Consider the following 14,553-nt stretch of genomic DNA (forward strand, 5'->3'; position numbering starts at 1 on the left):
TTTTTTTTTTAAATAATATTTAATGATTAATAGCATAAAATAAACTTCCATATTTTATGTTTGGACAATTAGTTTCGTGATTGCATCTCTTTTAATAAATTTAATAGAAGTAGTCTATATACATCAATAAGTTAACTTAATTAAAAAATTCTCATTTTCTTTTTCTTTAGTATAATTTTAGAATGGTTGCGTTCAGGAAACACAAGTGATCAGTGAGCGATCAGTAATTATTGGTCCTTACTGTTAAATCTCTAAATTTGGACCAATTATATTATCGAATTACTCAACTGTTGTACAACTGTTGAGTGTCCTGAACGCAACCATTTTGATTTTATCTGAACAAAATTCTAAAGATGTCTCTATCAAATGATATATAGTTGTTCGATCGATGAGTCATCCAATTCTATAGTTTCATCAGATTTGAATAACGGATATTTGACGGAATGACTCTCGATAAGAGGATCGATGTGCGTACAGAATAACGCACGATAAGACCGGTGAGAGAAGGAGAACTGGCTAGCACTATTCGGCGACTATAGTTACGTCACTGTCTGGAAAAGCAATAGTTTAGTCATTGTAATCTGCGACGTGCTTAGGTAAGCTTACCCAGTTTGCTTATCAACGTTCTCTACGAACGTGCACGTCGCATGTGAACTTCGCACATTTTATTATATTTTACTGTACATTCACGAAGTGAACAGGTGCGCATTCAGAGATGCCAGTGAAGATCAATTGGCCTATGCTGACAGCAGTAGTATGTCCTAACATCGGTGGTTTCATCGGCGGCTACATCACTCAAAAGAATATTAGCTGGTATGAGGTGAGGGAATCACGTGACTATTAAGTATGTCGGCAAGATTACTTATTCATTTGTTGCAAAACTTCGCGCAATATGAGAAATTAAAAGAATTTGATTAGAAAAATATGACATCTCGTTATGCGCTTTTTGTGCTGAATCTAAATATAAATTCACGGAAGCGTTTACAGGCGAAGGCCGCTTGTGATATGCGCGAATCGATACAAGAGTGATTCGCGAAGTGTAACGTAGTGTTACTTGAATCATTCATTTTCACTTTGCTTCAGTATAAAAAAAAAATACTCGAGGCCTGTCTGTTTCTTTATAATCTGATATTTATAATTATAATAAATTATATAATTACAATTATAATTTTAACGTATATATAATAAATATATATTATATATAATAAATATTATGTATTATTTTTATATTTAGAAATGATTATAACTGTACGTATTCAATTTGTATGTTATTTATAACCGTAAAATAATAATTCAATGTTGTGTAATATTTATCTTTATAATTACAATTGTTCATACAATTGTGCACGATACACAAACTCCAAATAATGGGTTAAAATACTTGTCTAAGTTGTATTCATAATTAATAATAACAAAAAAATCAATTCAGTAAATCTCTACATAGAAAAGTTTTTTTTCCTGAAGTATTTAAAAATTTAAGTGTTAGATGACAAATCTAAAAATAATTTTATCATTAAAATAATTATGAAGGATGTAAATGAGCAACGCTGTGAATATTTTGAATGCAAACATTCTAGAACAGTTTGAGTATCCTATATAATTATTTTGATGATGTAGCAAAATTATTTTCAGATCTGCATCTACCTAAATTTTTTAATACTTTAGCAAAACCATTTTTTCCGTGTAACATAGTATAGTATCTATCAATTCGATTAAGAATTCATAGTCTTATAGTTCTTTCGTTAAAAAGATATATTTCAATGTAAATACCTTACGAATAACAGATGTTTTTCTATTAAGTATCTCAATGTCTTCTTCTGTATAATCCTCGTACGTACAAAGTCTAAAAAAAAGAACTACAAACTTTTGAAGTTCTTACATCCATCTATAAATAAAAGAAAAAGTTAAATATGTTAATATCCTAAAATTTATAGAGATACAAGTATTGTAATAAAGATCCAATCAAGCTATATCTGTCTTATTGACAATTTGTAATAGCAATTTAAAGCTTTTTTTTAACGGATTAATAATTGTTCAATATAATAAACGAAGATCGAGTGACTGTAAATATCAATCATTAATTATGAGTACTCAAACAATCCAAATAAAGATATATAAGCACTCTGTAATAATGTATGTAACACTATATATGTTACAAAACATATATAAATAAAAAAAACACAAGCTACAAATTGGCAATTAATTATCCCACCAAACACCAAGTTACATGTAACGTACCTGTTAGTTGTAATTTCCCACTCAACAATGTAATTGTAATATAACACGTGTGTTATATTGCAATTATATTATTGAGTGGGAAATTACAACTAACAAGTACGTTACATGTAACTTTGTGTTTGCTGGGATGTTTGCGTAATCAGTCAAGATGAATGTCAATTCGTGATTATTTCTGTTCGCGAGTATCACTTTAAAGGATACGTAAAAGAAGACAGGTTTTTCAAATATTCGAGAGGTCAGCAATTAGAGGTCTTTTTGCTGTTTCTCTCGGATATTTTTTAATTCGCAAAGTAAGCACCGATACGTTATCTCGGGATATTTTTATTTCGCTTACACAAAATCTCTTTTCATGTGAGAGAAAGAAACTTAATTAAAAAGCGACCAAGCAGTACTTCTATCTACTGTCAATCGCGGAAATATAATGCTCAAGTGTTTTACAATAAATTACACCTTACCGCTAGTGATATAATAACACGTAATATATCGCTTTTGTACGTATAGATGTAGCCGCCGTATTTAATCCGCTTCACATTCTCGTTTTAGACGCTGAAAAAGTCGAAATGTATCCCGCCAAATTGGGTATTTGCGCCCGTGTGGACCACCCTCTACTGTACAATGGGCTACTCGTCGTATCTTGTATGGCGTGATGGGGGTGGTTTTGAGGAAGCGGCCGTGCCGCTCGGCGTTTACGGTCTCAATCTCGCCCTCAACTGGTCGTGGACGCCGTTATTCTTTGGAGCTCGCAACATAAAATGGGTATTACATCTGATTACATACATACACACATACGCACACATGTACACCACACATACATTGATCGCAAACCTCTGGGACCGTTCGAGTATTTCTCGGGTAATTTTTCATCAACAATTATCACTACATTAATTATATTGGAAGATATCTAATACTCGAGATAGATCTTTTCGAGATTCGCATCACTTAATAATAATCCTAATTTGCGAATAAACTTGACTAGTGGAGAACCTAGAAATTAATTTTCAGTTCAGATGATAATTACGAAGAAGAGAGCTTGTATTTGTTCAAACCAACTTAAATATATTTTCATATTTCTGAAAATAAAGATTATATATAAGCAGAATTTTATAAAAATATCTGTACAATACATAATCTTCACTTTTTCAAATATGTAATAATTTCTTTCTTTTAAATAAGACGGTTTAGAAGAAACAAGCTATCTATTATGCATAAATCGAACGATCCCACAACTGCATCTTACAGCGATTTTAGACCGAAGCGAGTTTAAGGATTGCCTTGAATACGATTAAAACTAATTTTAGTTAATTCGTGTTTACAAGATTGAAAAAATGCACTTTGTTGATTTTATAGATTTAATAAAAAATAAGTTTTATATAATTATTTTCTAGTATACTTTCGGCTGAATCTCTATGACAAGAATGGATCGAGGATGTATATGTATATTAATAGCTTTTCGCAGTTTTATATGGATAACTTTTGCATTAGCCAGAAATAGAATAAGGCATTGTTAAATGGTCTCAGAGCTATCCTATGAAACTCCGCTTCGGCCGAAAATGTTATTAAGACTACCGTTTTACATCCGTACACAGGCTCTCTACGAGATTGTGGCGTTGTGGGCCAGCACGGCGGCGGTCGGGATCGTATTCTACCACGTCAATCCTACTGCCGGCTATCTCATCATCCCTTATGTCGTGTGGAACTCTTTTGCCGCGGCGTTTAATTACGTTCTCTATCGGGACAACAAACAGCTTCCCGCTGTTGAGAAAGCGGAGGAAAAGAAGAATTAAGGACATTTACATTTATAGTAAAACGAATAGGGAAAGGGGAAAAGAGACACGAAAATACGGTGATGTTTGCTTAGAAAGCCAGCTTTTGGTGTCAAAGAATATTCCTCACGAGACTAATGCCAATGGTGGGCTTTACGAGTACTTTGAATCGGAGATTTGAATGTATAAAAATCGAGTATTCGCACATATTTCTGTTAAAAAGAGATATTTTATGAAAATGTTTAAAAAAAGGAATATTGCCGCGAAGCATTTCTGAAAATCTATTGCTTTTTTTACTTTAATTATATTAATGTAGCATATGTATTGAATAAAATACTTTGTAGCAATTTTTCTTTTTCTTTTTCATGTGGAGTTATTTAAAAAAAGGTCGACGTGCGAAAATACTAATTATTCAAAGGCGTTGAAAAACTTTGTAGTCTTGCATTGACGTAGATAAGTCTAGCTTATTGATTTGTTTTATTTTCTTATCTTGAATGAAATTGAGTGCCCATCATTCACCATTTTACTTTCGTATAATTATCATTATGAACCATTGCTGGTTCGATGAAATGTGCCTTTGCATTGAACGCACAATGCCGTTAGTATACACACATGTTTATTGATCGATATACGAAATAAATATTATTTATCGACCACGTCGTGTACGTACATTATACAGTGTATCTTAATTGTACTTAAGCTTTAATAAATCATATAAAGTAACCTGCGGGATAGAATAGGACAGGATTGTGTGAACAGGAGACTTTCATTTTCTTCACTACCATTCCACATGGAACTGCGAACTCTTCTTTTAAATCAGTTAGCCTCGGTAAAATAATATATGTCAGCTGCAAATTTTAAGAACTCCTGCCTCCGCTTGGAGCTGCTATCTCTGCATCAATCTCGCCTTTTGTACAGAATAGGGCAGAATATATTACACAAGAGCGATATCGAGTACGATGATACGGGTGGCTGCTCGGGCGGGATCTCTTCTAGACGGCTGTCGCCGCCGCATTTAGCTGCCATATTTCACAAGCGCTACGTGGGTTCGGTTGCGTAAATGTAGCCTTGCTGTTGTAGCACGTACAGTCGCTTCTCTACTGCTTCTTTATCTAAAATCGATGATAAATAGTGATCACTATGAACAATAAAATCGATTAAAGATTGTGTTGGCGTAAGAATCTAATTCTATTTTTAATTATATTAAATAGATAAAAAAATAAATGTTTGTTATTTATTACACTGTGTAAATAGATACAATTGATAAGTTGGCAAATAAATATTAAATTTATTTGTAAAGGTGTTTTTATATCAAAATATAGAATTTTAAGTATAAGCTGGAAGTGATAATTTCATAAGTCGTGAGAAATAACCAAGATATTTTTACTACCTATCGAGGACATTTTTTTCAAATCTTAAAGTTTAAAACCTAAAAAAAGAAATTTATAATTATAATTTGACAAAGATCAATACGTACATTTAATAAGCAGAGCCCGATCCTGACTATGACTGACATGCTGTGCTAACGAATGCAATAATATTTGTGCTGTGTGGTATCGCTGGAAACATTCACCACCTTTTCCAAACAGCTCGTCCAACGCTGCTGATTGACACTGTGAAAGTAAATAATCACATCAAATACTTCAAACACCAGATAAATGTCAATGTTCGTTTTTTAATTGCTAAAAATATATAACACAGATGTATATTCAGTTTTTAAATAAAGAAATCAAAGGCAATAAGCATAATTAAAATAAACGCAGAGTTATTTTGGTACCATATGAATCGCGTGATTGTACAGTATCTTATCCGCCGTGGCTCCTGTTTGACGAAGAAGTCCCACACTATTCAACTGCTTACATTCCATTAAACATGACTTGAATTTCTCGTTCATAGTACTGACAACTATAAAATTAAAGAAAAGAGCGGTTTTATTTATATTTAAATATTATATAATTAATAAATAAAGATGATATGGATGTAGTCAACCAAACTACCTAGTTTTCTTCAATACAAATTAGCCAGTTTGATTAACTACATCCATATCTTTATTTATTAATTTCCTACTGGTGATGACAAAGTTTCTATACAGTATTATTATATAATTAGTTACATATATATGTAATTCAGCTTCAAATTTAATTAAATAATACTTGTATTAAGTAGAATGAAACTTTACCCTCCTTCACAGTGGCTGTCGGTTGCAGTCTTCCAGCTTTAAGTTCTTGAGTGGCTAGATTCAAACCAGAACTGAGCCATTGAAGTGCTCGTACCAGAAGGATGACCTGCTCAGCACGTTTTCTGGTAGCCGCGTTGCCAGCCTGTTCGATACTGCCGAGAGGCGCCGGTTGCTCAATATTGCCAAGCGGACCAGCTCTAGATCTGGCGACTTCGCATACACATTCACACAGTGCCACGACAAAATTCAACTTGGCCAGGACCTCGTTATGTTCACGCTCCATCAGTGTCTCCTCTGGTAGTTCTGGTGCAATGAACGTTAATGGACGATCATCAGTTGTTGGCGGTATATCCGGAAAGAGACTTTGGAAACTACCAGCTTCTACGGAATAAATGATTAACAAAATTGTTATACGATTTATAAAGCAAGTATAAAAATGATTTGTAAAGAAAAAAAGTTATCTTTTCGTACTTAACTAATGCGTTTCGTATTCGGTTGTCTTGTATTTAGAATGGGAAAAACTAAACTGCACTAAACGAGGACGCACTCAGTGCGCACTAGTGCGCACTGGTGCAATCCAACCGAATTCGCCATAATATATGATATACTTTCAAGGAACGATATGTTAAGTGAGAAACAACATTGGAATTATTAGATTAAGTTAATGAGCTATTACAGAGTTCCAAAATTTCAATACATATTGCTTCGACATTAGACTTAAGATTTTGACAATGGACAAAAATTACCAGATATTTCCGGAAGTGTGACAGCTCTTGTGCCAAAGGGTATGACAGGTGAATGCCTGAGGGTGTTGTTGTTGTCTTGAAAGGCTCGTGAAGTGGGTGAGCCAAGCACCGCTAGCGGCCCTGTGAGCAACGGCGAAGACGCGCTGTTATTACCTGTAGAACGGCGCAAAGGCGAGGTTCCGCTCGGTGTATGCGAGTGTCTTGCCACAGGGCTGACCTGCCATGTGTTAGGTGGTGGCGGAGTTTCGCTCAACCTAATTTTTGACAAATTAATTTTAATCCTTTGCTTTATTTCACATTTTATATTTTTCATACGTTTTCCCAAAAGTCTGTACTTTTCATAAAATTAAAAAAAATTTGTTTAAAGTTTCAGTAAAACTGCATAAATAAAAGATTTGATACAAATTTTAGTTAAACAAATTCAATTACGATATGGCAATACGAGATTAACAGACACTGTTGTTACATCATGGGGCCACCGATTGATTTGTTCCATCGATAATTTAGAAAACGTAACTAAAAGACTAAATAAAGAATAAATTATGATTATTTAGATAGGTTCAATAAAACATACACGATTATTTTGATTAATATAAAAATTAATTTCCTTTTTCTCTTTTGAAATTGTTAATTTTATTCTAATTTAAGCGAAGTAAAAATAGAATTTTCCAATTTAGATTATTTAAAAGCTCACAAAGGGAAAAGAAGTGTGATAATCTGAATTTATTCATATATCCGTACCTTCTGCCAGGCGGCGTGCCGATGACAAACTGCACGCTAGGTGGACTGAGGGAACCGATATCCGGTGGATTACTTCTATGGGAGTCTACGCTGCGTTTCATACTGATCGGTTGTGAGCGAGGTACGACACTACTGCCGGAACGCGCGGCATTTGTTGAGGGAGATTGTGGCGGTTGCTGAGCTGTTGTATTTCGTTGACATGGAACAGGAATCGGCTCAGAGATCGGCAGATAACATGGTCTGGGCGGACTAATGGCTTCCCTACTCGTCTGTCTGGTATATCTGGTAAATAATAGAAAAAAATATATAATAATAAAATAACAAAATAATTATTATAATCTGTCTAAAAGTTTGTAATTTTATTAAAATTACATAAATTGGTATATCTAAAAAATAATAAAATATTACGTACTCGCCCAATTTCGATAAACACGGCCGAGGTGGACTGACAGTTTCCCTACTCATTTGTTTGGTATATCTTAAAAATAATTAAATACAAATATAACAGACATAGATAAAATATCAGTACAGTAATTAATAAAATATTTAATTTATCTGACACAAAGTAGATATAAAGTAGATATGAAAATATTTAAAAATTAGGAATTTATTTATATAGGAAACATTTCAGCTAACTCCTCCTAATCATTATTAAAACTTTTTTATAACTTTTACTTTTTTTGTATTTTTTTTCAGATCGCCAATTAATATGCACTTACTTGACTGGCAGATTATTGTCAGTATCACTACTGATATCACTCGGTACAAGAACAAAATCATCCTCGGGACTGGAACATGGAGTCTCTGTCGTTTCGGGCTCCGATCTGTTAACAATCGGTGTTCCTTCTTCGATCGGAATCGCCATTGTCCCTGGCGACGCCGGCAGTTCGGTAGGCACGGGGCTTGGAGTTGGACTCTCACGAACACCTGTGAGGAATGCGTGACCAAAGAAATGATCAAAATCCATACGGTCGGTCGCTTCGCGTCTTAACAGGCCCATCAGGAGATTCGTCAGCTCAGGTGATGTTCCAGGTGGTATACTAAAAGAAGAGACATGATACTTTTTTTTTTCTATATTATTACTTTCTATTTTTAATTTTATTTTTAGTGTAAAATAACAAAATTAAAAGTTTCGAAAACTAGATTAAAAAATAAAAAACTAGGATGAATAAAATATAAATAAAAGTGTAACAAAAAAATTCATAAAAAATTCATAAGAATTTACTGTTTTACAAAGAAGCATTTTAATTTATAATTTAGATCTTTTGCCATCCTAATTCAATGTAAATGTAATTAAATATGTACTAACATATATTAAAAAGAGGATAAAAAATGTTTATTAAACGCATTATGCATCTCCGTACCTAGGAACAAGATTGACAGTGTTCTCGTAAATCGACTTGAGTGCATGAGGGTTGTTTGCGGGATGCGGCGCCTTCCCGGTAAGACATTGGTACAATATAGTCCCAACAGACCACAGATCCGCTTTTGCGTCATATTGAAGAGACATAATGACCTCAGGTGCCATGTACATCGGTGATCCGCACAAAGTCGCGGCCATCACGCCTTCCTGTAGGAATCTAGCAAAACCAAAATCCGCTGAAACAAGAAGAAACACTTTAATAAAAAAATCAAGAAGAGAATCAAACCTAACAAAGATGCAAAAATTACCTATTTTCAATGTTATTTCATGTGGCTGCGGGCAGGCTTTGCCACAGTTGTGGTTCAATAGGATATTTTGTGGCTTAAGATCTCTGTGGACTATTCCTTTGGCGTGGAGTACTTTCATTGCGCGGACCAATTGCTTAAGGAATAGCCTGATAGTATCCTCGGAAAGAGTTCCTTTCGCTGTTGGAAAAATGCAAATTATTTATATATAAAACCTATTCATCTTATAATCCAAAGATTTTTAGTTCTTTTTATTTCATTTATTTATTTTATTTTTTATGTAACTTTTTATTTTTTAAGGTGCTCACCATTTAAATAATCTCCCAAATCTCCACCGTTACAATATTCCATAACCAGGAAGACATTATGATTAGACTCCTATATCAAGTTAATTTTAATATTAATTTTAATATATTTTCTTCACACTATACACATTTTATAAATGCAATGGTCTCACCTTACAATCATACAATGCAACAACATTCTCATGATGCAGTTTAGTTAATGCCTGTAAGGTAAAGTAAAAATTTCTTACAGTAAAAATATTATGCAATTTAATAGCAAATATGTATTTCTTTTTTCCTTTATAAAATTTCCAAAATCTATTAGAAACATAAAAGATGTACCTTTAAGATTTTGATCTCCTTTTTCAGCAAATCCTGCGACTTAGCCAAGGTCTTCTTTGTGATACTCTTGATCGCTACTACCAGATTTGGTTTCTGCAAAATACAAAGAGTAGGCAGATGCATTTTTTATTACTCAATATTAAACTGTGTTATTATAAAAATCCATAATAAAATAAAGTAATTTGAATAAATTAAAAAACAAATTAAATTAAATTTTTAAAAATGTCAAAGTATAGATTTCAATATTAAAAGTTTGTTTAATAATGCAACAGATGTTACATTGTTCAATAGAAAATAAAACAACATTTCACAAAGAAATTTCAAACAAGCAGGTTATAGTTTTTTTAGGACATTAAAACAAAGTTTTAATACTAAAAATTTTTTAAACTTATAACAGACACAATATTCTTATTAGTTAAAAGAAACAAAGTCATATGAAGAAACTCTTATTCTAGAAATTACACTATGCTATCTTGATAAAGTTTTACAAAGAAGTTTCGGAGATTTGTAAGACTACTAGAACAATGAAATCTTTACAAAGAAGTATACTTGACATATGTTAGACAAAAATGCATACATATACATATGTATATTCTTTTGTTATAATATATACATATCTTTTTTCTTTTAAATATAAAAATATATATGTATATATATCTTAAGAAATTTTTAATTTGGATCAATCAATCTCCGTTTGTAAGAACGCGAAACAGAATCTGAATGGGACACTTGGCTCACTTTGCGATGCCTGCCCCTGAAGACTACGGCGAAGGCGCCGGTGCCGATCAGGTCCTTAGGATTGTACTCGTAGTCGCCAAGGATCTCCATCTCTCTCGTGCGACGGGTGATCTCTACCGACGTGCTAAGGTCCGCGGTTTACCAACAATGCGAGAACGCATCGCCCGCGACGTGATCGGGGATCGATATATGGCCCCCGCCGTCGTCTGCTCCGAAAGAATGACACTACGTTGTCACGCAGCCCACGCAGTAAGAGATCTACATCTTATCCGTCATTGTCGTCCGTTGGGATCGTTCTCGAACGTCGTGGCGTCGTATTGAATCGCTGATGATTCCAGGAAACTAAATGTGACGCGCAGAAGTTGCGACGGGCAAACGTCCGAAAACACCAGGACACTTTGCGGTGAAGGGGACCACACACTCCCCCGCCGAGACGTTACGTATCGCACGCCATTGTGCGCTCCGCCTCGTCGTTGACGCAATTGTCCGACGGTCGAGGAAGCGACGGAACGTCGGACATCGTCGCGGATGGCGCCACGATCGCCTGCGCGCATAGCTGAGGAAAATACAAGGATTCTTCCTCGAACGAGAAGAATCCTTTTCAGAAATACCGAGGAAGTCTATATTTTTTTTTAGAATTTTATATGTAAATTCTGATATATTTCTAAGATTTCTATAATTTCTGATGGTATCATTTTTAACAAAATTTCTAAAAAAAATGACTTTTTCAATTTTATAAAATTTAAGAAATTATAGACTAAAGAATCTTAGAAATCTAAGAATATTTTAAAATAATATGTATATATAAATAAAATTCTAGAAAAAAATGTAAGCTGAAAACGGCGAGCTGGACAAGCCAATCAGATTTTGATTACTACTAGTCCACAACACGTCGCGACGATACGGGCTTTAAATCTTGTTCTCTGCGACGAAGTAAGCGCCATAGCGAAATTAACGAAGATTGACGAGGATCGCCGAGCGAGGCCGAGAATCGCAACGGTCCAGAAAGAGCGCTCGCTTCGTGCGCGAGGGTTCCTCGTCAATCCTGGTCAATCCTTTTCCTCGCAGCGTACTTTTCTCACGTCATCGTACGCGCGTAGTGACGAGCAGCGACGAATCGCCAATTCTCGGGGAACGTGATCAGCTACTTCGGCGAGGACACAGGTAAAACGAGCTGCCGGATAGACTGCGACGGAGAGCGGCGTGACGGAGAGTACCTCCGTTCGAACGTGCGAGATTTGCGCAGCGCCGCGCAGCCGGATCGATAATTGATTATATACTGTGTGCATTACTCTAACCTAGATGCCCGTAAATCCGTTGGATTATTAAATGCCTTGTGCGCATATATACGCGGCGTGAACAGTATATGTGTCACATCGGGTGACCCGATATCGCGTCGTCGTTTGAGATGCGAAAATGGCCTGTCCACCGACGTAACTCGATGATCGGCCGCCGGACGCCGTGCCGTGTTTCTTCTTTCTCCACAAAACTGACGGTGGTGCCATTTATCTCTGGCGAACAATCGATTTCGGAGCGAATCGGAGTAGATGATACGATAAGCGATCGTGCAAACGCGATTTAAAGGTTCACGATTGACATAACGATCGATATAGGCTGTGTTTCAAAATTGTTCTCAGTACTGAAAATCTATAGTGTACGTAACGGAAACTATAGATTTTTAGTACTGACAGCAATTTTGAAACACAGCCATAATTACGTATAATGATACAATAGTGAGGTTTGTTTTTTGTAGTTAAACTTTTCTGGTTTTCTTTTTTACATTTTTTTTCTGTATCTAATTCCTAATTATATACTCATTTTTAAGTGCATTTATACATTTTGTAAATATGTACTAGGTACATTGAGAACGCGGGCAAGATAGTGTAGTGGATAGCGTATACATTACATTGAAAACGAACAAATAATGTAGCGAACAGCGCACTGGTCTATTAAGCTGAAGTTCCCAATCCTGGGCAGAACTAGAAACATTTTAATATGCTTATTCTTCTCTTCAATAAAATGGATTCAGTAATATAGAGAGCATCAGGCAACAATGCAGATTAATTTAATCAGAAATGATTCTGCTGAAGAGAGATTGTTTCCTGTAGAATATCTTTTGGTACAATTCATGATTACAGTCTTTAATAATTTTACCCATACTAGTGAAATTTTACTGGTCTTGTTAATATTGAAATCTGGTCTCAAACAAAAATCCACGTATGAAAAAATTAAAGTTTACTTTAAAGTTTGTTTTTTTGTAGGTGCAACACGTTGTTAAAATATATTTATAGGCTGGTATAGAGTTATATTTAAGATTGTCTTAAGATGTCATCCACCAACTAATCACACAGAGCTGTATTTGCATCTTAAGACATTATTTGAGATGATCTTAAAATAAGAATTGACTATGAATATAGACATAATCAATGTGTTACACCTATAAAAAACAGGTCTTAAAAGAGTGTATTTCTAATTTTTTCATTCTCGGATTTTTGTTTAAGATTTTTCGATAATGTATGTTATAATCAAATTGTGTAAAAGCAAAACAGAGACCCAAAGAGATTAATTTTTGCGAAAATGTAAAATATTCTAGTGTAACATTGTTTCATTTTTTTATATTATCAGGATTATCAAGCACTCCTTTTGACATTGTAATTTGTTTGCAGTTTGCTATTTTTATCACTATATGTTTATTAATGTTTTGTTTTAACTACAACACGCTTCTTTATCTTTGATTTGCAGAAGTGAGACAAGATGTACAATGGCATCGGACTTCAAACTCCACGTGGTTCTGGCACAAATGGACATGTTCAGAGGAATTGGGCAATTGTACGTAAGAACAAGGACAAAGTCAGCTATAAAACAGATGAAAAGCTTGATCAATTGAATAAGCAGCCAAACAAGGAAATCCTAGACCATGTCAGAAAGAGAAAAGTTGAAGTCAAATGTGCAGAGTTGGCTGACATTCTAGAAGATCAAGGGTAAATATCTGTAAATTGTAATTCTTTATTTTATTTATTTAATATTTTAAATATTGTAATAATCTTGAATTTATAAATTGTATCAGAATACAATCTAATTTTTTGCTATTCTAATAGATTTGATAAAACAATGGAAACTATCTTATTAATTAATATTTTAATTTGCTATATCTTGTGTCGCATATAATTTATCTTAATTGTTATTATATTCCTTTCAATATCTTAAATATCTATTAGCCTGGTCTACAATAGGTGTAATAAATCTTAAGCCATAAGCAAATTAACTAACTATATTTTATTTATCTTCTTTTACTATAATTGAATTTTTTTATATAAGACTTATTATACATCTGTTGTAAATCAAGACTAACAATTATCAATAATTAGAGTCTCTGTGTTTCCAATATAGTTATAGATAACGTTATTATCTTTAAATTGTGTTGAAGCCAAAGGTAAAGCAAATCCTATTACAGTTTACAATCTAATTTAAGTTTGAAAGTAAAAAAGCTGCTTGTGGGTATTAGACTGACAACATATTTATGACCTAAATTATATGTAACAATATTAATACAGTATAAATACAGTATAAATGACACAGTACAAATAAAATATAATTATATATATATATATATGGAAAGTATGAAATAGGTAACTTAAATAATTTGTAATAAAAATTGTAATAATGGACTTGTAGTTATGAAACAGATAATACAGAAGATTTTTTTGAGTATACATATAATTTTGTTTTTAATTTATTGTGAATTACAGATTTACTAATGAGGAAATACAGAACAAAGTGGAATCCTACAGGTCGTTGTTAATGGGTAGCGATACTAAATCAGCCACACCACAAGATGAATTTGGCCGAGTTAA

General features: G+C 33.8%; 4 protein-coding genes and 1 long non-coding RNA gene across 10 annotated transcripts in view; 2 read left to right on the forward strand and 3 right to left on the reverse strand.

The window, feature by feature from the left end:
* On the reverse strand, positions 1-736 carry LOC118647947. Its single transcript, XR_004965090.1, has 2 exons — positions 607-736; positions 1-551 (listed from the first exon to the last, which is right to left on the reverse strand). It is a non-coding gene; the product is annotated as an uncharacterized LOC118647947 (long non-coding RNA).
* On the forward strand, positions 453-5,300 carry LOC105836983 (translocator protein). Of its 2 annotated transcripts, XM_012681411.3 has the most exons (4): positions 453-596; positions 695-820; positions 2,782-2,994; positions 3,825-5,296. In XM_012681411.3, the coding sequence occupies exons 2-4, from the start codon at positions 716-718 to the stop codon at positions 4,020-4,022; spliced, it is 516 nt and encodes a 171-aa protein (XP_012536865.1). In that variant the 5' UTR covers positions 453-596; positions 695-715; the 3' UTR covers positions 4,023-5,296. The 2 variants fall into 2 exon arrangements, with proteins under 2 accessions (XP_012536865.1, XP_012536864.1); XM_012681410.2 differs by lacking the exon at positions 453-596 and having other exon boundaries at positions 603-820; positions 3,825-5,300.
* On the reverse strand, positions 4,601-11,168 carry LOC105836981 (serine/threonine-protein kinase unc-51). Its single transcript, XM_012681409.3, has 14 exons — positions 10,700-11,168; positions 9,962-10,054; positions 9,793-9,843; positions 9,644-9,713; positions 9,339-9,515; positions 9,032-9,266; positions 8,387-8,707; positions 8,080-8,145; positions 7,668-7,949; positions 6,927-7,180; positions 6,181-6,561; positions 5,779-5,906; positions 5,479-5,614; positions 4,601-5,113 (listed from the first exon to the last, which is right to left on the reverse strand). The coding sequence occupies exons 1-14, from the start codon at positions 10,787-10,789 to the stop codon at positions 5,040-5,042; spliced, it is 2,358 nt and encodes a 785-aa protein (XP_012536863.1). The 5' UTR covers positions 10,790-11,168; the 3' UTR covers positions 4,601-5,039.
* Positions 10,935-12,857, reverse strand: LOC118647898. The gene is made up of 3 exons (XM_036293838.1): positions 12,854-12,857; positions 11,998-12,313; positions 10,935-11,275 (listed from the first exon to the last, which is right to left on the reverse strand). Exons 1-3 carry the CDS (start codon positions 12,855-12,857, stop codon positions 10,972-10,974), a joined length of 624 nt encoding a protein of 207 aa, XP_036149731.1. The 3' UTR covers positions 10,935-10,971.
* Positions 11,543-14,553, forward strand: part of LOC105836980 (serine/arginine repetitive matrix protein 2) — a 17,785-nt gene continuing 14,774 nt past the window's right edge. The window contains exons 1-4 of one of the 5 annotated variants that reach the window (XM_036294027.1): positions 12,142-12,283; positions 12,556-12,818; positions 13,442-13,680; positions 14,449-14,553. In XM_036294027.1, the coding sequence (XP_036149920.1) occupies positions 13,454-13,680; positions 14,449-14,553 (332 nt within the window). In that variant the 5' untranslated portion in view covers positions 12,142-12,283; positions 12,556-12,818; positions 13,442-13,453. Of the gene's footprint in view, positions 11,864-12,141; positions 12,284-12,555; positions 12,819-13,441; positions 13,681-14,448 lie in introns of those variants that run through there. The other 4 variants (XM_012681405.3, XM_012681402.3, XM_012681407.3 and 1 more) reach the window with 4 other exon arrangements.

The sequence above is a fragment of the Monomorium pharaonis genome, chromosome 11 (genome assembly GCF_013373865.1).
Source record: "Monomorium pharaonis isolate MP-MQ-018 chromosome 11, ASM1337386v2, whole genome shotgun sequence".
NCBI lineage: Eukaryota > Metazoa > Arthropoda > Insecta > Hymenoptera > Formicidae > Monomorium > Monomorium pharaonis.